Source organism: Drosophila kikkawai, chromosome 3R (genome assembly GCF_030179895.1).
Source record: "Drosophila kikkawai strain 14028-0561.14 chromosome 3R, DkikHiC1v2, whole genome shotgun sequence".
Classification (NCBI taxonomy): domain Eukaryota; kingdom Metazoa; phylum Arthropoda; class Insecta; order Diptera; family Drosophilidae; genus Drosophila; species Drosophila kikkawai.
Genome location: NC_091731.1, coordinates 14907880 through 14931389, shown reverse-complemented (window position 1 = coordinate 14931389; position 23510 = coordinate 14907880). Strand labels below are relative to the sequence as shown.

At 43.4% G+C, this 23510-nt stretch overlaps 1 protein-coding gene and 1 long non-coding RNA gene across 2 annotated transcripts in view; one reads left to right on the top strand and one right to left on the bottom strand.

Annotated features, from left to right (window-relative positions):
- Glut4EF (Glucose transporter 4 enhancer factor) overlaps positions 1-23510 on the top strand; it is a 118722-nt gene that overhangs the window by 57070 nt on the left and 38142 nt on the right. Inside the window, exons 2-4 of the mRNA XM_017180041.3 lie at positions 2654-2835; positions 15979-16091; positions 16168-16421. Coding sequence (XP_017035530.1) covers positions 2654-2835; positions 15979-16091; positions 16168-16421 — 549 coding nt within the window. The remainder of the gene's footprint in view (positions 1-2653; positions 2836-15978; positions 16092-16167; positions 16422-23510) is intronic.
- Positions 2453-3571, bottom strand: LOC138928813 (uncharacterized). The gene is made up of 3 exons (XR_011445212.1): positions 3518-3571; positions 2630-2853; positions 2453-2558 (listed from the first exon to the last, which is right to left on the bottom strand). It is a non-coding gene; the product is annotated as an uncharacterized lncRNA (long non-coding RNA).

The following is a 23510-nucleotide window of genomic DNA, read 5'->3' as shown; positions in this document are numbered from 1 at the left end:
GCACACACACACCTGTGTGGTGGCGACGATCGTTATATAAAGCAAGTTTTTGCGGAAAAGCTCAAAGATGCAGCCACTACGACAAAGATATCACTTGTATCTTTGAGTTACGTAAATGAGTTACTTTCCTGCGGGGGAGCGAGTGCGAGTGAAAGAGAGCGGCGGCGCACTGAGAGAGCGAGTGCAGCGCACAGATTGAGATACATAAACAAAACGGCAAAGCATGCGAAAAGCCAGCACAAAGCGGAGAAACAAAAACAAACGTCGTGAGAAACCGGAAAATTTGCCCAATGCCAAATGTGTGTGTGAGCGCAGGCGCGAGAGAGCCGCACCGCTGCACTATGGGGAATATTACAATTTTTATGGAATTAATTAATGACATTTAAACAAAGTAATATAATATTTTTTAATTGGTTAAAGATAAAGATACAGAAAAGTTGATGGAGTGACCGGCAATTGTATTGCAGACAATTAAAAATAAAAATTACAAAAATTTTTCTATTTGACATTTTCTTAATTTTTAGGCTCTTTGTTAATCATACGTGACTTTAAAATTTCAAAAAAATTATCTTGAAGAACATTTACAAAATTGCAAAATGTTTGTAAGATACGCACAAATGAAACTTTGTTGTTAAGAGGTTTACCTAAAACAGAAACGATGCGGATACGGGGCGTGTGTATCTGGCAGATACAAGGTCCGCCTTGTTGATGGAGTGACCGGCAATTTTATTGGAAACAATTAAAAATAAAAATTACAAAATTTTTTCTATTTGACATTTTCTTAATTTTTAGGCTCTTTGTTAATCATACGAAACGTGACTTTAAAATTTCAAAAAAATTATCTTGAAGAACATTTACAAAATTGCAAAATGTTTGTAAGATACGCACAAATGAAACTTTGTTGTTAAGAGGTTTACCTAAAACAAAACACAAATATCATTAGTTCGATAAAAATGACTACCATAAAAATTTGCAAATTCCCCACTGTGCGCTGGCCGAAGCCGAACGAGGCCGGCCGAGTGCAAGAGCCGAGCTGCCCCGAACCGAGCCGAGCGCGCCGAACGAACCCACCCGAAGCCCGGCTGCCGCGGCGAGCGCTACACAGAATCATTCTTAAAAGCGCGCGCGAACCTTTCGCACCATCACACGCAGCCTGAGATACGAAAATTCACAAATACCGAGCAGCCGCCAGTTTTCCGCCACTCCGCCAGCAACTCCGAGGAAAAGCAAAGCGAGAAGAAGACCGGAAAAGCCCCGGGAGCCGAAAAGTGCAAGTGAAGTGGAAGTCGTAGTGGTTCGAAGCCAGGGGCGCGTGAAGTGGGAGTCGCAGAGTCGCAGAGTCGTAGAAGTCGGGCTAACGCCAAAGTCTCGGCCGGAGAGCGGATAAAAACAAATTGGGAACGAGGCCTACTAGCCCAAATTCAAATTCAGCCAGTTGGCCGACAAAAGATCAAGCGAAAATTTGAATAATTAAAAATAAACACGCGCGCCGCGTAAGAGAGTGTGTGTGCGAGTGCGTGTGCGTGAGCGTGAGAGTGCGTGTGAATGCGGCGTATCCGTCAGATACGCGGCCTCTGCTGCTGACGCATTTTGCCAGACTACCGTTATAGTCGCCGTAGCCGCCGCTGCCGGCCGGCTTTTTGTGCCCAATTAACGCACATTCAACAAATAGCTACCGCTACCGGGTGGAAAAACCCAGCTAAAGCAAGTGAATCCCAACTCAAAACACAGCCAATAGCGATACAAAAATCAGTGCTAGAAAATAAATACTCGTGCAATTGAGAAGTGAAACAGCGCATAGCGGCTAAGAGTTTATAAATAACTAAAACAATATACAAAAAATAAATTAAGCAAAATAACTGAATGCAGATGTTTGGCATAATAAGTGTCACAATCAATTGCTGAGCGGCGAGATCTTGAAAATAAGCGAAAAGGTGATTGCATAAGGAAATATCTATAAGGCGTCGCTCGTAGTGCTCGCTGTTACCAAGTGACCTCATTCAAGGTTGCCGCAGCGCAGCGCAGCAGTATCAAAACAATATCTTACGGATGCAGTTTACTTGGTTTCTCAATTAGCGCCCACGCGCCTAGGTAGTTTTTTTTTCTTCTGTTTTCTGTTTTTGTTTTGTATATTTTTTGCATACTCACCTGGTGCACACACTCGGCGGGGGCTTACGTGTAAGGAGGGCTTACGAAAGCGGTTGTGGCCTGTAATTAACCTTGAATCGCCACTATTTGCGCCAATCCGCCCTGTGAACTATAATTTAATTGGTCTACGCTTCTCGGAAATCATTACGGCCCCGTTTTTTGCCTTTCTATCGAATCAGATTTCCCGGTAACTTGCCACCGAATATATAGACAAATATATTATTATTTAGAAACACCCGCCTTGCGTGACAGATGCAACAATGTTCGATGCAGATACCGAAAGGAATATGTGTACTTCCATATTGCCATTTGCTCAATTAGGAATCGCTTTAAAGTGCCCACACTGGGTCATTAATTTTTAATGGGATGCTCAATAAAGTTGCACACAAACAATTAAAGCGAATGACTCACTACAAACGAAAAGAAAGAAAAATATATACCATATAAATACAAGCCACTGCGATAAGAGTCCCTGACTAACCAATGTCTCCTTCTCTTCTCCCAGGAGCCCATTGAGCTGAAGAAGCGCCTGGAGGAAGTGCGTCTGCTGGAATCGCGACGCTCCGCCCGCTTGGCTGACCAGGATCGCGACACGGACTTCGCACGACTCGCCGACATGAGTGGCGACCGCCGCAGAACCACCACACACAGTATTGAGGTGCCACCGCCGCTGACGCCGCAGCACAAGTGAGTACCACTCAGATTCTACATGTATTTTAAAGATGAAAGTATAAAGAAAACAGGGAATATTAAAAAATAATCATAAGACTTTATGGCTTTGGCTCTTTGACTTTTCTGACATACGAAAAAAAATTAGTACCAAGTTTTATATTTTAATGTGAGCACTATTAGTTTGACACATTAAAAAATATATATTAAAAAACTTAATTTGATTCTTGAAAGTGTGTCTCAATTTATGTTCAATTTCTTATATTAATATCTTTGTTAAAAAAGCTTAAATTTACCAAGTATACCGGGTTTAATAATTTCCTTAACGCCCAACAACATTTTGCCGGTTGTACCCGTTTTTATTCATATTTTATTCGTTCCTTCTTCGTTCGTTTCGTGTTCTCTGTTTTTGGCTTTTACTCATTTTTGCATAAATATGCAACGATTGGCGTCTGTGGAGACTGGGCCATATCAATAATTTATAAGTGGCGACAAATTAGCGGAACCGGCCAGCAAGTCACGGACATCGCCCGATCCATGTATAATATCTATAATAAAATTGTGCCTCCGTCTTGTCGCCCGGCTGCGCCCTGAGCCGGCCACGCCCTGGCTATTTAGCATAGACGCCGCCGCCGCCGCCCCCTGTAACTGCACTTACATAAAGAGTTCCCACCAAATTCCCCCCCTAAGAACGGCTTACACTTGCCCATGTCCCAGCCCCTGCTCCTGCCTGCTTTGCTTTCGCCGGGCTCCGCTGGACGACAACTGATTGCAAAATAATTCAAATTTTCAATTACTACCCGCTCAGACGTCGCGACGACTACGTCGAACTTAAAGACGGCGACGACGACAACGACGTCGACAAAAAATACAAAATACGAAATACTAACATTTGATTACGAAGGCAAACAGTCGCGCCGGGTGTCATAGTCTAAGTGAATGCTCTTATCAGATAGGGATACTAGAGTTTTTAGTTTAACCAGAGACAGCACGTGTAAAGGCGGTAATTATGGATAGGCTGGAATCTTTTTAATAATATTTTTTAGATAGATTAAATGCTATCAGGAAACGCTTGTATCAATTTTTAAGCCAGCTTGATCTAGATCTAGATCTATTCCGCATAGAGCATTCAATGTCCGACTTGCAAATGAAGCGATTGTCACTCGCCACTGATGGTTGCGTATTCCATTTCAATTTCAATTGATAAGCTTCGCGCGCCGCTGTCGAAACTATTAGTCAAGTGTGCAAAAAGCAGCAACAGCGGCAGGCAGCGCTGAATGCCGGCCACGTTCTCAATTGATAATAAAAATAATAACAATAATAATCAAAATAAAGAAAGCAAAAAAAAAAAAGAAATAGGGAAAAAACAGAAGAGAGTGAGAGAGCGCACGGAACTGAAAGCTGAAAACAAAAAGCGCAGGCAGGCGGCACAAAAGTGGCGCGTCATGTCCAGCCATATGGCTGATAAGGGGGCTGGAGAGTGCGGAGAGGGGCTCTATAGTGGTGGGTGGTAGTGCGGGAGGGGTTCGGAGTATTGATAGGGGGGATAGCAGGAGACTTTAGAGGGGCTTTTCAATTGCGTCGCAAAAGCCAGCAGCGACCATCCAAAGTCGAAACTGAAAACAGCTGGAAAAACTAAAACTAAGGCGGCAATGTTGCTGATGTGCATTGCTGCAGTTGATGCGGCTCGTGTGTTGCTGCGGCTTATGTGTTGCTGTTGATGTTACTGTGAAAACTATTGCTGATATTGTTGCAGTTGGTGTTGGAATTATTACTGTGATTGTTGAAGTTACTGATGCTTATGTTGAAATTGTCGTTGAATTGGTATAAATGCTGGTGTTGCAATCTCTTAAAGTTGCTGTAGAAGTCATATCCCCTTAGGTGTTGATGCTTATGTTTCTGTGGAAATAATCTTATTTTTGTGTTGGAATTGTTGTTGAATTGGTATAGATGTTGGTGTTACAACATTGTTTTTATTGCATCTCTTAAAGTTCCTGTATAACTACAGTCCCTTTAGGTGTTGGTGATGCTTTTGTTGCTGTGAAATCTATCTATAACAAATGTAGTTGGAGATTGCAATTGTGGCTGCTGTTCCAATTGTTGCTCCTGTTGTTGTATTGTTGTATTGAAAATGCTGAGGTTTATGTTGGAATTCTTACTTCAGCAAGTTCCTAATGTTTATGTTGCTAACAATGTTGCTGCTCTCAGTGGTGCAGCTAGTTACTAGTAATTTTGCTGCTGCTAAAGTTGCTCTTATTTTCCTCGTGTCAATTCTGTAAAGACTGCCTGCTGTCGATGAAAAAAGAGCAACTGCAATGCGCCAAAACAAGCGCAAAGTCAACAGCGAACGCTCTCGCTCCATTCCGTTGTTGTCTGTAATAAAATTCAAATAAAATTCAATTGAGTTCAGCGCGAGTCTCTGCTGCTGCTGTGCCAGTTTAATTTAATTAATTACAATGGCGGAGAGCGCGAGATGTTGTGGCATGTGGCACCATGTGTGTCTGTTTTGGGGGGACACGGACACCCTAAGTGTGTGTAGCCACAACAGCAACTAAAACCTACAACAAAAGCCAACGCCAAAACTAAAACTGAAACTAAAAACGAAACTCAAACTCAAACTGAAACTGAAACTGAGACCGAATAGTGCCGGGTGCTTTTGCCGGGTTTGCCGCAATTTCGGTTTATCATTGGGGGACCGGTGCCCCTCTAGTTTTAAGTTGTTATTGTTTCGAATCCGCGCGACTGTGAATACGAATGCGAATGCGGAAGTATTTTTTCCACACTCACAGATACTCGCACACTCCCCCCGCCCGACACACAGATACGCAAATAAGCTGTAAGCACAAAGCTCTCCGGCTGGAGAGGGAGAGCGAGGGAGTGGGAGTGCGGTCGGCGGCGGGTCTCTATCGTCGCCATATTCTTTACGGGCTTTTGATAGAGCGAGTCGCACACACACACGTGTGCAATGATAACAACCCGCTCACCTTGCGCACAACACGCGCTTCTCGCGTAATGCGACGTAATATCAACCCCCCTCCGCCCGCCGTAATCTACTAGGCATTCTTCTGCCATAAATGCGTCTCTTTTTATTATTATTAATTTACATAGTTTAGCAACCACTCTACCTCACCCTCCCCGCTGCCCTGATAGTTTGAGTAAACACAACTTTATATTTTTCTCGAGCAGCTTTTCTTTAATTTCCCGTATTTGTTAATTTGCCAGGTAAACAAATCAGGGCTTAAATAATATTTACCTTTTGCCGGTTTTCAGTCACTGGGAATGGGTTTGATGTAATCATAGGTTCCTTGATTGATTCTATAATAACAAGTTATCATTTATGCAAGCCTTAAATTAATTAATGAATAATAAATACTTATACAAATTAAAAAAACCCAATTCCTTGCCAGATTTTTTCATTTTCCCATTGAAAATTGTACACCCCTGATTCTCAGGTATCCTATCCCATACAGAGCCTTTCATTGCCTGTCTCTTTATGGCCCTCCAATTGCAGTTGACAGACAAAGAACGCATAATGATACGGGGAAATAAAAAAAAGAAATAAAAGGAAATATAATGATAGAAAAAAGAACGAGAAGCGAAAAAAAAAAGGTAGCGAATTAAATGCGGAAAAAAGTGGTAATAAATATAATAAGCGCGTAATTATCGCGTAAATGTCAATTTACGCGGCGAATGCGTTGCGTCAGTGCTAATTTTTAACGCTCGACTGATCCCCAGACCCGCCTGCCGCCTGCTGCCCACCGTCCCCCCTCTCTATTCGGGGTCGTTCGTCTAATGAAAGCGTGTAAGCGTCAATTGGCCAGGTTACTCAGTTATAGTTAGCTCTGGCATTGTTGTTGCCTCTGCCACTGCTGTTGTAATTGCAATGATTAACAACAGCAACCGCCGGGGGAGCATGCCCTCCCACCCGTGCCCTTCCCTACCTCCCATCCCTCCCTCCGGCAGCAGCCGTTTATTGTAAAAACAAACAATATGGGAAAATTGCAGCGAGCAAAGAAAAGCAAAAGAACAACACATGCACAGGCCCCCACCAACAATAACAGCAATAATAAATAATACAAACAAGTTTACCGTTGCAAAAAAAAAAAAAAGAATAAAGAAATCAACAAAAAATACATAACAAATTCAGAACAACAACAATATCAAAAGCTGTAAATAATTATTCAACAAGTTTTTACATAGCAGCCCATGGGAAACGTAAGAAAATTGTCGCAGCAGTTACGACATTACAATTAATTATTATGAAAGAATAAATTGTGTTAGCAAGTTCTTGGAATTAAAGAAAAACTCTTGGCTTAAAACCTAGTCAATGTATTAGTCATGGGTATTGATTGTAGCTTTTCAAAACGATTTCCCATGCAAATTGACTGAGAAGCATTGGCCACCCTTTCAGCGGATAATGCCAATGACGAGTACAACTTTTTAGGTGACGTCAAGAAATTAGCAATAACAACGGGGAAAGCTTACGACAAAACAACAGCAGTGACTCCCAGGAGGGGGAGGTAAGGAAAATAAAGGGAGGAAGGTGGGTCGAGGAAAAAACAGAATTCAAATCCAAGTTGGCTGGCAGTGGCAATTAGCCGAGACTTGAAAAATATTTGCCAGTTTGCTTATTTTGTTTAGCTTTGTTTTCTGCTGCTGCTGCTGCTGCTGGCAAGACTATGTACAAATATTATTATGAGCGACTGTTTGTCTTGCCCTCAAAAATACGCGGAGAACAGCTAGCAAAAAGAAGCAACAAGAAAAACGAGCGTAAAAAATAATACTTAATTTCAGTACAATAAAAAGTCAAGTCGAGCGCAAAAGTGGGTCAAAATTATTATTGAAGCAGAACAAAAACAAAGCCAGCGGCAAGGCAACGATAATGGCAATGCAGCAGCAACAACAACAACAAAAACAGCCAAAGGGGGAGTGTGAGGGGAGGTGGAAAAACATTGGGGGAGAGAGCAAAAATTTATAATAATTTTCTAAGCGACGGCCCCTCGACGGCAAATTATTGAAATGCATTCACAGTTCGCATTTTGCATTCTGCATTTTGCATTTCGACCAGGAGCGAGACCAGGGTGAGAGACACTCCAATAGCAGGGAGCATATAACCTATATAGCCTGCCCCTTAAAACCATTTCCCGAAACCCCCCTACCGCCCCCCGCCAGTCGCGGAAGATCCCCTCCTCGCCAGCTAAACGTATCCATTGCCGACGTTCCAATGAACGTAAACACAATTTCCCAATGTTCTGCACGAATAGTTTGTTTGATCGTAAAATTTTATTTCTGCATTCAAATCGCAGCAAAAGGAACGCGAAAAAAGTACGAAAATGCCATTGCAGTTTTGTTTTGGCCCCCCCCACCGCCTCCTGCCGGCTGCTTATGATTTGGCCAAGAATGAGTTTCGTGCCAAGAAGGAATCGGAATCGGAATCGGAATCCGACTTTGAGTCGATGTGGTTTGGCGGAAGGGTCATGAGTTCTCCCCAAAGTGTTGGTGACTGCAACTCGAACTGGGAGGAGTCTACTGTGGTCAGCACCGACTCCCCTCCTCCTGACCGTAATTTGTAAGGCAAATAATGGGTTTATCATACCACTTATCATATACATATTTACTGTCATCGTTCAATTGCAATTTTTAGGACCACAATTTCCCGGCCCAAAATGCATTAATAGACGATATTTCAGGGGGGGGAAAAATATGAATAAGAAAATCTAAAGCGAATGTGTTGACGCTGATGGACGAAACAATCTGTTGAAAGGCACTTTGAACGGGTCTGTATCTAGTGGATGCAGTACCCCAATTTTTGTCAGCTAGTAAATTTTTAGTGGCTCCGGCTACTGTGTCCACGGCTAGCATATATCTAGATACATAAATAGGAAAAACAAAAAAAAAAAACATAGTACACCAACAATAGAGTCCGAAAAACATGGGCATGATCAACAGTTGCTCATAAATTAAAGTTTGCCTGGGCCGCTGTGTGCCGATTTTCGAATCGCAGGCAATAAAATTTAACGTGCGCACTTATGACCGGGCCGAAAGGAGGCCGGCGGAAGGGGGCGGGGCAGCAGAGATCAGAGTACAGTACAGACTGCAGGCTATATATGCAGAGAGCGCAAAAAGGAACCTATAGTTACAATAATAGATATTTTTTTGAGGTCAGAAATTGTAAAAAATAGTAGATATATATATATATATAGTAGATATATATAGTTAGATATAAAAATACTGTTACATTTCTAACTCTTTATTTAAATATATTTTGTAACTTGCCCTTTATTTCTCTCAGTGCACCAAATGGAGTACAGAGTTTCGAGTTCGAGTGCTGCACGCAACATTTGCACTGCGGCCAAAACGCAAATTTCGAGGAACCAGAAATGTGTGCAAAATTAGATTGAATTGTTTCTCTTTCTGTGGCAATTGCAGGCCAAAATGGGGCGGCTTTGGAGGGGCTCAGAGCGGGGGCTGCATAATGACCGACCTGGTCTAGGCAATTTGATTGAGTTGTTTCCAATTGAAATGGCAAAAAACGCTGCGGGTGTTGGCACTGATGTCTGACAGCAAATGACTGCGAAGCCACTCCGGTTTGGTCCGAGACAAAAGTCATTTGGCTGCAGTCAAGTCAAAAAGGCTGGCCGAAAACCGCAGCGCAGCTCTGTAATTTGCAGTTACAGTTACAGATTTCTAGCCTGCCAGGCCAGTCCCGGCCAGGCCAATCCAGTCTAGGCAGTGATTTGGCTTATTTCGCCCGCCTGCGGTTGCCGGTATGCCAATTTCCATGCAGTTCCTTTAGCTTCAACTTCAACTTCAACTGCAACTCTAGCAACGGCAACTCTCGGGGCTGTGTCAATTAGAGCTTCGCTCGGCTAGGAGTCGTCGTATCCTGGGCCCTGCAGCTCTGTCATTGCTCCGCTGCCTGGTGACCCACAAGATTCCGTCAAATTGTCGTGTCACGTTGGATTTGGGCTTGGGGATTCCAGGGAATTTGTCGAATTTGAATGGCAATGCACCACGCCTTCACCTTGACTCAAAGCAAGGCAATCAAGTGCAGGGTTAAATGCAGTTTTCATTGGGTTTTCCCACCGCTTTTCCTCTTTGGATAATTAGGGGTGCCAGAGTTTGTTTCGCGATTTGTTAATTGAATTAAATACTGGAGAGAGAGAGAGCCAGCGGGTCATCAAAATGCAGGAGGCGACGCTTGCATTGTCGTCGCCGTTTGATAGGGGCATTGGGACCCATCACACACACGTACACACCTGAGTTTGTGTGTTAGCCAAAGTGCACGGTGACCAGCAGCTAACTGTAAAAGCAAACGCACGTACAACAGCTTCGAGGCTTCTCGGACTGGGCCGAAAGAGCATGTCCCGCATGGTGGGCCAATAACGAAGATCCGAATGGAAATTGACTTGGTTAATTGATTGACTTTAGCCAAGAGCAGTTAACCAAAGAATGCACTTTTATTTGAGACATTAAGTTGGGTTTCGGATCGGGAACTAATTTGGTAATTGAAACTTAAAGAACTTTATAAAATGATTACTTAAGTTTTGCTTAATTCTTGATATCTGTTGCTCTTGCTCTCCAGTTTTAATTGCTGCCATAATCCCGCCTCGCTTTCCACTGTGGGTAATTCCCATGGTCTTGGTCGGTCAAGTACCGCTAAATTGTTGCTGCCAATTGAGGCAGCAACAACTGTGGTAAAAGTAGTAGCAGCAGCAACACTTCCTGACGCTCGCCGCTCTGCATGCTAAGCAGCTAAAGGCGATGCCGGTGACACATGAGCGGCAAAGCCGGCAAAAGCTGGAAAAGCGACAGCTACGGCCCACATACCGAGTGCTGTGCCAGCGGCGGCAGGTGTGTCTATCTCCTCTCTACAATTTCCCCGACTCCTGTCTGGGCCACCACTGTCCATGGCCGTGTGACAACTGCCAGCTTGTTACGCCCTTTCGACTGTCACACGCTTATTGCTCTTGTCACTGACTGCTGCTAGTTGGCAGTTGGTTGCTGGTTGTTGGTAGTTGCTGTTTGCCGGCTTTTTTGAGTGGGCTGCATGGCGGAAATCCTCTGCGTCACGTGTACATGTACAGGCAACTTTTCAAATTGAATTTCGCCGATTTATCAATTTACCAAAAACAGAAAAAAAAAAAAAAACAGCAGCAGCAAACACAAACAATAGAAAGTGGAAATGGCAGTGGAAATCGAATGGCTAATGACATTTTGGCCCAGTACATCGTCGACTGGCGGAGTACAGTAGGTTCCCGTTGGCCCCGAAGGCAAGGTGCCAGGCCTGGGGGAAAACTCTGGCCAGCAGGCCACTTTGAAGCACTCGAGCCTTCCGCTGTTTACCGCAGCCCCGAGGAAAAGCCGCTCATGTCCGCGCATTTCTAATAAGCCCAAGGGGCACACCTCAGTGCGGCTCTGCTCTGCTCCGTTCAGCTCAGCTCGTCTCAGCCAGCCGCTCAAGTTCAAGTTGAGGCCTCCTGTCGGGGAGAGGAAAAGTGGGAAAGCGGGCCAGAAAATGGCGAAAAAAGCAAACGACAAATGGCTGGAACAGAATCGACATTGGCGCGGAATTAATACGATTTTTATTCATGACTCTTGCACAGGAAAAAATAAGGGAAACTAAAATCAAATAATTATTAAATTTAAAAGAAAATAATAATAAATTAATGTTATCATTTATTTGAATGATTTCTTAAGCTAAAAATGATTTAATATATTTGTATTTTAAAAAAAGTCATCCCTTATTTTCCCAGTGCATTAAGTTGGTGTGGGGTGCCCATGGGGCGATGGCCACAGCGATGGCGATGGCGATAGCCAATCTGCTTCAGGCCGCCGGCTGGCTTCCGTTGCCGGAATGTGGTGACAATGTCTTCTTGGGCTTTTCTCTGCCCCTACCTTTTGGCCAGGGCTTTTGCTTTGGCTCTGGCTTTGGCTTTGGGTTTTCCCTCCGGTTTTTGTTTTGTTTTGCTGCCACAGACAAATGCATTGTTGTTGCTGCTGCTGCTGCTACTGCTTCTGGCTCCTTGGCCGTTGTCGCAATGCTAGTAATTTGTGCAAATGAGCCTCTAAAAAGGCGTGGAGCCTTTCGGATTTTCCAAAGGGGGATAGCGGGGGTATAGCCGAAATAGACAAAAAATGCTTAGAGCGCCATTCGGCTATGTAAACGATGTGGGTCCCCGCCGAAAATGAACAAGAAAGGAAAGCTGTTAAATGTTTTTCCCTCCATTTTCCATTCGTTCGTTTCTTTTTTTTTCAAATTTTTGCCATTGCTTGGGCCCAGTTTTTGTTGTCCTATCCATGGCTAGTTAAATTAAATGATAATACCGTTGGCTTTAAATGTTAATTGAGTTGCCGACAACTAGCTGGCCAGAAATCGAGCCGTTTAGCCCATTCAAGAAACTAAAGGGGAGCACGTGCTCCACCCAGCCCCAAAATAAATAATAGCAGCCAAAAGAAACCATAAAAAACAAGGCAGCAACAAAAAACCAAGAAGAGAAGAAACTATTTACTACGCCTACTCTGACGTTTCGTTATCTGCCAGCAAAACAAAAAAAAGAAGGGGAAAAAATTAGCAGAGGCTAAAAATCAAAATAAACCAAAAGTAAACATTCCGCTGGCGGCCTTAAATGGGGTGATAAAGCGGAGAGCAAGGCGGAGAGCCCGACACACGCCTGCGCCATTGAATTAACACCCCTCTTTCTTCCCCCTTTTAGCGCCTCACAAAAAATACGCACACACATTTTACTGTTACGCATGTTTTCGATTTTATGCCGTATTTCACCTGCAAAAAACAACGTCGGCATTCGTCGGTGTCTGCTTACCTCTTTAATGGCGCGCCACTACCTGGCTTTGGGGCCACCTTCACATCCCCAGAAAGTCGGCCTTTTATTTGCTTAACTCAATTTTATTGTGACTTTTTCTCTCTTTTTCTTTTATTTTTGCGAACGAGGGAGAGAAGATTGAAAAGAAAACAAGGCAGCACGGCACAAAAAATATGTGTGTCAGACACACAGAAAAAAAATACAAAAATGAAACCTCCAAATTAACAGGGACAACAACAAAAAAGAGGTCGCCTTGTTTAAACAAAATAAACAAATAAAACAACGGCCACAAAAGGCACACTCGGAATCGGATTCGGATGCGGATGAGAAGAAACTCCCAGAGAGGGAGAGGGGCAAAGAGGCCAATTGACTCACCTCACGCACAGCCAGGAAAGAGCCAGCAACTAACAACAACATCACCTTGGCTAACAACAATCCCAGGCACTTGTCCGCTGCTGCCTTTTGGCCTGGCCAAAAATAAAAACCAAAATAAAAAACCCGGCAACGTCATATACATTTATATAGATTTCACGGAAGAAAATAAAAAAACAAATCATAAAAAATACCGAAAACAAATGTGGAGACAGAAATAATATTGAACAATAAAAAATGCGTAGTGATATGAGTATATGTATTTATGAGTGTCAGTTTAGGGGCTTTTGTTTTCATTATTTTGAATGGCAAATATGCTGAGATTTTGAATACATTGCGCATACGCACCGTGGCCAAAGAGCTACCTCCATAAATACTTGCCATTAGCATCGATCCACTCGTCTTTACACGGTTTTTCCTTTGTCTGCAACGAAATCCGAGTCGTATTTACCTCTGTTATTGTTTTTCTCTTTGTCGTTTTTCATTTTTCAAATGAACATTTCCGCTTTTGTTGTTGCCGTTGACATTGGCTTGAATAAACGTAGATATGTGCTTTTTACTTGCCTCTTATCGTGCAAACTGATAAGCTGAAAACTCTTTTTGGCCGGGCACAAAAACCTCAATGAAGTTATTTTTTTCAGGGGTTTAGAAACGAAAACACCTTTGTTGTTGTCGTGCCTGCCCTCGGGGCTGTAATCACAGAAATCAGGCAACGACTTTTTCAAGGGGTTTCTTATTTTTGCCCGCGTATAAATTACACTTGAAAATTGTTTAGATTTTGATTGGCGATATCCGAGGGGCCTTTTGTGTGTTGGAAGCTCTAGCACGGAGTCGCTTTGTCTCGCACTTTCCCTATGCAATTTGGTGAAAGTTTTCTCGTCCAGAAACAAAGGCGCATCTCGGGCACGTGGCTAATTCAATAAGCTTTAATTGCAAGCTGCAAACCGCATTGAAATCAAGTCGAGTTTCAGCGAATTTCATGCAATTTTCCACTAATTTCGCCGGTGCATGCAAACGACTGGCCCGGGTCTGGTCCTCCCCAGCCTCGTATCATATCGCATCTCTTACTTCCTGACACTCGGCGAACACAGCAATGTAATTTTGCTTTCAACACCTCTTTTTTCACCCGACTGACTGTTGATTGCGGCCAGCCAACGTGGGCAAATAATGGCTAACAAAACAGCAACAGCAACACAGAGCTATAGTAATAGCAACAGCAACAGCTATAGCATTGGCCATTTCCCAGGCTCAAAGGCTCTTGAGCTGGCCCCGAAATCGGGCGCGAATATATCGCATTTCAATCACGCGCCGTGTAGCCTGCTCCTCTGGGGCAATTTAGCCTGGTCAGGAGGAGACCTGGTCAGAGAGCACAACATCCCATGTTGCTTGCAATGTTGCAACTGCCGCTTGCAGTTTATTAAAGTTGTTTTGCTTTTTCTTTTTTATTTCTTTGCGCTGCGCAATGGGGCGGAAAGCGAACGACGGCCTAACGGTACCGATTGTGCGCATTAAATGGCCACATCGTGATGGCCAAAATCCCCGCTTTCCGCTCTCCGCTCTCCCCTCCCCTCCCCTCAGGCACGCGCCTTTTGCCGGCCGGCGAGAAAAACAGCAGAGATTCGCCATGGCCGGGAAATGTCGATTTATGCGCGAATTTACTTTTATGCGATTAGCAACGATCGGCGGCAGAAATTTATCGTTGAGTTTAGTAAATTTAATTGGGACGGGCAGCGGAAATGCAGGAGAGAAGGTGCCTGGCATTAGACAAAAGGCTAAAACCTGGTAGCAGAGTAATAACATTTTATGACCAGCTCTCGTCTTGGCCGGCCCGCGGCGCTCTTTACATTGCACAATGGCGTCGCAGCACGAGTTGTGTTTGGTGTTTGAGCCCAAAGCAGATGGCCAGGGCGATAACAAAGGCAGAGACGGAGGCCAGAATGCAACTCTCTATTCTGGCTAGAGGATGGAGTCTGTAAGCCGCTTAAGTCTAAGCATCAATAAGTGCACTGCATCTTCATGCATAAGCTGGGAGCCCCTTCAGTGTATGGGTGGTGGCTCCTACTTAATCCTGGCACGCAGCGCGTCACTCTTAGGGCCCATAACGACGTCTCAATCGCTCAATTATGGGAATGCGAATACTCGAACTCGAAACTCAAACTGAAGCGGGCACTCAGCTTGATTATAAAGCTCGCGCCAAATCAGTTTTTCCGTTTCAAATGCTTTGAATTTATGGCAATGTCGCGTCTTTATTATGATCCCTCCCACATCTGGCTGCATTGTGTGCTGCCTTTGTTAAATTTATTCGAGCATGAAACGCTGTTCATAAGGCGAATGCAAAGGATATCTCTGATTTTGGCAAAGCGAAGGTTGCGCCAAGGTTAGAGCTTAAAGCCATCGCGAGAGATATGGCCTCAGAGCTTGAAAGCCAAAGCCTCAGCCAGCTATGTGAGGCCATCGGAAGGAGGCCAATTAATGACGAAACAATAACACACACACACACATACACACAATGGGCGGAATTCAGCGGCCACAGAAATTAGTTAAATGGAAAAATAGTTTAGCGATGTTTTGCATTGAAATGCCGCTGGAGGCGATTATCGCTGAAAAGACCTCGTCGCATTGTTGTTGTGCAAATTACAACGACAACTGGGCGGTTGCTTTGATGTCTAAGCCATAGCTGCCGATGCCTGCGTGTCTATATCTTTATCGTTCACATATATATAAATATGCTATAGTATGGAGATGTTTTGTGCACTTTGTGGGGGCGACCGATAAAATCAAGAATCAGAACTGGGTCAAAGCTGCAACTGATTTGTCATTGAAGTGAGGTGGAAATTGGGTCGGAATTTCTGAAGTGAGATCACAGAAAACGGGTCCTTTCTATTTTTATTAATGTATTTTTTACGAATAGTAAATAGTCTGTATAAACTCAATACTAAATATATGATTTTCCCTTACTTTCCAGCTCACGGAAACGTCCGCCCAGCGATCATCATGACTATGGCAGCGATCCGAGCAAGGATGACGTGATAAAGGCATGCGAAGCCCTCATTTCTATGAAGAATCACAGTAATGACGGTAGGTCACCCACACTTTAGAAAAAATAAACCCATAAAGATTCACTAATTTCCTTCCCATCCATCCATTTCGGCAGCCCTCATGAACCTTCAGAGCGGAGTGGCCGACATCCGGCTGCAGGGCTCCAGTCCCGGCAGCAGCTCATCGGCCTCCTGGAGCTCCGGTTCCGCCTCGCCGCCGCTGAGCGATGACGGCCACGCCCACCACAGCCCACACAGCCACATTATAATGTCGCCGCATGACGCGGCCAGCGCTCGCATACGCACAACATCCGTGTCCACGTCGGACGAGGGCATTGTCATTGACTTCAAGGAGGATCGCAAGAAAAAGGTGAGTGATGCAAACCGTGGCAGATACATCTAGCAGATGCATAGCACAGATAGATAGATAGATAGATACGCGTAGAATGCGGTCAGGAGAGGTGGAGCGTGACTGTTTGTTGCATTTTAATTGCAACTTTGTGTATAGATTTTAATTGCCATAATTATGTAAATGTCGGGCGGTTGGGCATATTTTTGGCACGGCCACACGGCGCATACTTGATGCGCCGCTTGTGCCCATTACTCATACGCAGTGTGGCACATAGCGAGGTATTACAAAAAGAACAAAAAAAAAAATCGAAATAAATGTTGAGAGCCCTCGGTAGCCGCATCAATCACACAAAAGGGCAATGTCAGCAGCTCGTTCACTTCACACACAAGCGAACAAAATCAATAGCCAGCCAGCTCCGGCTCTTTAAATAATTATGTTTGAACTTTAAGGGCCTCCGCCTGAAATCAAGAACCGAAACAAAACTTACGCAACCGAAAGACACAACAGACAACGAGCCAACAAAAAACTAGAAAAAAAATACAAAAACCGAGCAGAAACCCCCCCCCCCTTTTAACGGACAGTCGGCCGTTCCCCGTTTGTTTGTCCACAAACTGTATGCCCAACTAGTTACGTGTGTTTGTGTGTGTGGGCTCGTGTGTTTGGCTATTTCGTTTAGAGCTTTTAAGGGCTCTTAACAGCAAACACACAAAAACCTACAACTGCGGGAAGAACAAATAGCAAAGTGAGCAGCAGCAGCCGCCGCGATAGAATATGTTAACCTTGAAAGTCTGATTAGATTTTCATATGGTGGTTATTTGCTTTATTTACATTCATTCCGGCAAAAGCACATACAGAGCGAAAAGCTCAGGCCTAGGCTAGCGGGAAAATCTCATTAAAAATTGTTTTTTATACAGAAAATTAAATTTATGTTTTAGGACATATTTTCTAGATTTATTTGATACTTTTTTTTTAGTCTGACTGCTGTGACTGACTCTCTTTGTATAAACTAGCTTGGCCACAACTTGACTTCTTCTTGTCCAAGTCCAATCAATTTTCCATTCATTTCAATTAGTCAAACGCTCTCCCGTCTACGCCTCCCAGCAGCTGCACTTTCACTTTCCATACCTGTTGCACAACCGAAAAGAAACAAAAAAAAAAAAGCTGACCCAAAGCGTCAAACTTCCTGCTCCGCCGTCCGTCTGTGTCAGTTTTCTGTGGCCGGGAGTGCGCATTTGAATTTATGTCAGACTCGCCGGGCCACGCCCACCCCACAAAAACACCAAATACAAACAAACAAACAAATGCACAAAATGAACACAATGGAAAAGTTTATTTTGCCAAGGCGTGGCTGGTTAATTGAAAAGATATATGCCGCATTTCCGCATCTTGCATCTCGGAGCGAACACAGCCCAGCTGGGGCCTAAACGATCGCCGAGAACGAATGCAATTAATGTCTAATTGTGCGCAATTATTGTCAGTTGTCAGCTGTGTGTGATGTGCCGCATCAAAATGCACTCGAGCCGCCGTCGAAATCCAAATCGAAATCCAACTGGAGATCTTCAAGGCGGCCACGTGGCGCATACGTAATATTGAATCTCTATCTGGCAGCTGACATTACTCATACGCACTGTTAGATGCATCAATGATTAACCTTCGCACAGCTCGGGCTCATATAAATGGAACGGAATAAAATAATGTAAAAAACAATAGAAGGAGGCAGCCAGAAATTACTCATGCACTGGCTTTTGTCTCTCTCACCATCATCATCATCATCGTCATGGCAGTGTGCGGGTTATTACTTAAAATGCAGATTTATGTGCATTTACATTTACCATTTACCACCACCCATGACAGCCGCCGCTTGCCTTTTAATCAAGGCCCTTGCCATTGCAATTGCTGGCCGCAAGGCTGCCTGGCTTCGGCTCGGCTCTGCTGCCACCCATTAACCGAAAGCCAAGCGACTCAGCGCTTGCCAAGGCAACGCCACCGCCACCGCAATGGGTGGTTAAGCGCTCTCCCATAAATCGCCCCGGCTCACCACACACGACACACGACGAGGAGCCGGCGATGGCCGCCAAAAGGAAGGTCGATCCTGCAGGGGAATTGAAAAGGCAAACTGCCGCAAGGGCATGTGACAAGCAATCAGAGCCCACAATTTGCGGTGACAAGTGCAAGTAACTCTAGTGAATCATAAACTACACAGAGATACACAGCTCCCCATAGAATTTCCCAATGAAATTCTCACTTTTCCGCAGAATTATCCGCCTTAATTGGACCGAACCCTTTGAAACCCGCCTCAGCATTCACTTTGTAGATGCGGCTAATTGCACACGCCATATTTCCCGGTATAAACTTTTCAAATTCCAACTATACTATAGCATAGTTTCTGTTTTTCCTATTTTTTCGTTGTTTTTTTTTCCAACTAATTTGTTTTATAATATCAAACGGCAACAAAAACGCCAAAGCCCAAGCCAAAGCCCAAGCCAAAGCCAAAGCAAACAGGCAAATTATAGTGCACGGCCGGAGCAGACAGCGCGGCGGGTGATTCAGGGCTGCCCCTTTCGCCCTTCAGACCCGTCCCCGCCCTCTGTGCAACGCGGGTGGCTGGGGAGCGTTGCGGTTAGCTGGCATTAAGCTTTTGCAATGCCTGACAGTTGAAACACAAACACAAACACAAGCAACAAAGCGAGGGGAAACTGCATTTGCGGCCAGCCAACATGGCGCGGCACACGTGTCCCAGTGTGTGTGTTTGTGTGTCACACTGAGAAAAAAAAAACCAGCCAAGTGCTATGATTCTTCATTTGACAAAGGCTTTCATTAATCATACATTTAGAAGCGCACTCGGAGCAATGATTAAGTATTTTAATTAAAAGCAAATACTTGTGCGAGTCTAATATATATTTATTTCGTAATTCCACTGAAAGAAAACTGTATGTTGACTTAGAATTTATTAAACTTTAAATGTTATCTTGAGTCTGTATATAATCTTTTCTAGGAAATTACTTTTCTTGAGTGACTTAGCTTGTATTTGCAAGTTTTTTAATTGTTTTTAATTTGATATGACTTGTAAAGAAACTCATCTTCTTAATATAACCATATTTACAGAGTTTTTTTTGAGTGTATCTATGTGCTTTGGCTTAGCTGCTTTTCCCTTTTTTTTGACAAATGTTCACGAGTTTTGCAGCTGGCATCAGAAGCCCCAAACAGCACCAACTGCATTTGCATTTATTTTTGAACAAGCCCCAATGCTGCCGCTGCTGCTGGCGGTCGCTCTTTAAATAAGCTTTAATTTATATTTATGATTTCGTGCTTCGCCTCACCTGCGCCTTGGTTTTGCATTATTTCGTATTTCTTAACTTTCTGCACAAAAAGTATTTTTATTTTTAAACCGAAAAATAAGATCGGCAGAGGCAGAAATATGGCAAAATTTAATTAAAATCGCTACGAGTGCCTTTGACGGGCTCTGCAGCAGCAGCAGCAGCAGCAACCTTGGAGCTACAGCAACAGCAACATTCACCTCACCTCACCACACACTCGAGCACCTCAAGCCAGCAACAATTGCTTTGCCTTTGGCAGCCGCACAGCATCGACGTCAGCATGAGCGGCCTGTGTGTGTGTGTGTGTGTATTAATTTCACTCATATGGCTGTTAACCTTGAATTCTGATTAGGAAGCGATTTAAATTTATCTACAAGTCATTTTTCTTGGCTCTGGCACTCGCCTTTCGTTCGCTCGCTCGCCTTTATTGAGTTATTATTAAAAGTTAATTGTGCCGCTAAAAAGCCATTTGGATCTACCCTTCCTCCCGATGCCTCACTCCGCCCTTCGATGTGCAATTTGCCAGGCATTAGCAACTGCAAATGACTTGGCCAAAGTGTCGACATCTTGGCTGCGTTGGTAGATTAGGCAACCCAGTGAGGCGGGCACAAGGGGCGTATGAGTAATGACTGAGAAGCGAAACAGCTGGGGCGCAAATGTAATTACACCTTAAGCAGAATAAATGTCAGCCCACACAGAAAAACCCTAGGATAGCCTAGATCAAGCAATTGCCTTAAAGATATTTTATATATTTATGCAAGTAATCTAGGAATTTATCACAAAACTTTAGTGCAAATATTCTGAAATATTTCAAGCGTCATTTAAACTTATCACCAAAGCTGACAAATGGCTCACGTCTCAAGCATTTTTGCATTCAACAAGCAACGCCAAGGCAAAGGCAAAAGTAAAGGCAAAGGCAAAGGAAATGGAAAATGGAAATATGAAAATTGATGCCGCAATCCGTCAAAAGTCAGTTGCAGGAGTGCCCACATACAGAGGCACTCGTCGTGCGTGCCAGTATGAGTGTGCCATGAGTGTGTCGTGCCATCGGTGTGGGAGAAACGAACTCATAAATTTATCATAATTGCAGAAATGTGACTAAGGCAAATGGCACAGCTAAAAATGCAATAAAAATAAACGTACATTTCCCTACGTATTGTGGCTACGTACGCAGTTAGCGGGAGGAAGGCCAGGCCATTTTCCGTATTGGAAAAATGCATATTTTCCACGGCAGCAGCAATAGCAGCACAAGCAGCGCTAGATCTGTGCCAAGTGCACATATGCAGGCGGAAAGGCGGAAAAGTGGGAAAAGCAGGCAAGAGCAACAAATGCAGCGCCAATTTTCATGTTCAAGGTGACAAAACGAAACTAAACGAAGCGAACGGACACTCGAGCCAAAAGCTTCAGCTCATCGTTTGGCCTCGTTTCCGTTTTGCTTTGGTTGGCTCTCCTCTATGCACCGTTTTCCCTCTGTTTCTCCGTTTCTCTCTGTGTGTTTTTTTTTTAGCTTGCTGCAGTTTGAACCTGGCTATATTTGTCATCGCCCAGAAGGAAAATCAGGGAAAGACCACCGCAAAAGTAAACATTTCCCTAGCATCGAGCAAATGTAGTGCCCATTTCGGCACACTGTCATCCGCATTGGCAGAGCCCGAAAAAGAGCGCATCGCCGAATGCGGAATTTGGCATTGGGCTTGGTGGCCCGCGCCTCTGACACACTTAGCCAGCCTTCTGCTTATGGCCAGATTCGATATATGTGCACTGGCACGATGCGATATAAATATAGACAGGGGAACAGCGCTATAAATCGTTACAAAAATCCAATGAGAAGTATTTGTCGTAAGATCACAAATGATTGATTTCAATGGGATTTTTATATATTAGTCATATAATGAGTTTTCAAATGGGTTTGCTCAAATAAAAAACAAGGCTAAGTCGTGTTTAAGTGTCTTTAATTTCAGTTTGTTGACTTTTTCAATTAAGAATTTTATGTATACATTTATTTTCTTAGAGAAATTATGAAGAAAATGCCTTGAAGCTGTTCAGAAGATATAATAAAGCTGCCTAAATTTAATTAATGTTTCAATTTTACATTTTTTTTACATTTAAATTTAATGGTTTTTAAGCTAAATAAAAGAGTTGTAACTAAAAATCTAAGAAAGATTTCACCTTAAAAATATAAAACGAAATAAATAAACACATACAGATTTAAATAAATAAATAATAAATTAAATAACTAAATTATATATATATAATATTTAACATATAATATTTATTTCCCTGCTATTAAACTGCATTTTTTTACGCCAACTTAATTAATAATAAATAAATTAAATACAAAATAAAGAAAATAAATGAATAAAATTAAAAGAAAATGAAATAAATACATACATAATAAAATAAAACAAATATAAACTAAAAGAAACTTTCCTAAAACAACTAGAAGTCTGCTTATAAATGAATATATTTATTTCCCTGCTATTAAACTGCATTCCTTGGCCTGCATATAATGGCCTGACATATATCTGGGCCCGATTTTCAGCCAGAGACATGAACAAATCGTTGTTTTGGCCTTTTTACATTGTGGTCAGCGGCATGTAATCGAAATGTTTGCGAAACATCTTTTGGCAAACGTTTGCCACGAGCCCCGAAAGGCATCCCAGCCTCCTTACACTCCTCCCCCCCGCTCGGGGATTCATTTCAATTTCATTTCATTTCGCCCAGCAGCAAAAACAAAGAACATAAAAACAATACGAAAAGAGAAAAAGTTTTCGCTAAAACAAAGAGTAGGGCCGGGCTAAAGGCAAAAGGCAGTCGAAAGAGGGCAGCCCGGCGAATTGGCCTAGTTTCGTGGCACGGAACACAACAAAATGGCGGCCCTTGCAACTGTTGTCGTGGCTGTACTTTTTCCACCCATACAGCGGCGCGTGGAAATGCAGTTTTCTAGGTTACAGCACACAGACACACATTGCCACACTGTTGCAGCAAGTACATACATTGCGCCGGCCGGCAAAAGCGAATGTTGCGCAACAAACGCTAGCCATGAAAATGCAATCCGCTCACGAACAGCCTCTCTCGCCCGCCATGCGCACTCGCTCACTTCACTCACTTCCGCTCAAATCGCCGCAAACACTCACACACACACACAGAGGCAGGGCGGAGATAAGGGGGGTTGGTGCACTGGGGGTCGGGTCGGCCTCCCCCCCAAAAAGGGGTTGGGGGCTGGGAGGTGCAACGGCACGTGTTCGCACACAAATGCAAGCGGCTACGTCGACGTCGCTGTCGCCGCTCTGACGTCGTCGTAGTCAGTGGCGGAAAAACCGAGGGAAAACTGGCAAGTGGAAAATGGAAAATCTGGCCACAAATTGTGGCCTATTGGGCTGCTAATTATATTAAATTTCTGGCTTTGAGCTATCGTCAAATTAAAGCCCAATTTACACTAGCCATTTTCATTTCCATTTAATTATTTTACCAAACTATTCGAATATTTGAAAACTCTGATGGGGAAATAGAAAATGGAAAAGCTAGCCGCACATTATGGCTTATTTGCGGTGTATTAATATTATTGGAAGAGGTTTTGCATCGTTTCGTTTTTTAATAAAGTTGAGCTTTTCTTGCTACAAAAACTCGTCATAAAAATACTTTTAACAATAATTGTAAACAGAAAATGGTAAGCTAAGCTTTTGTTTTATAAACTTTCTAGTTTAAAGAAGCTAGTCCTAGGCTTTCCATTTCAATTTCCATTCAAAATTTAAGTAAAACTTTAACAATCTTAGTATATATTCCTGTTTTA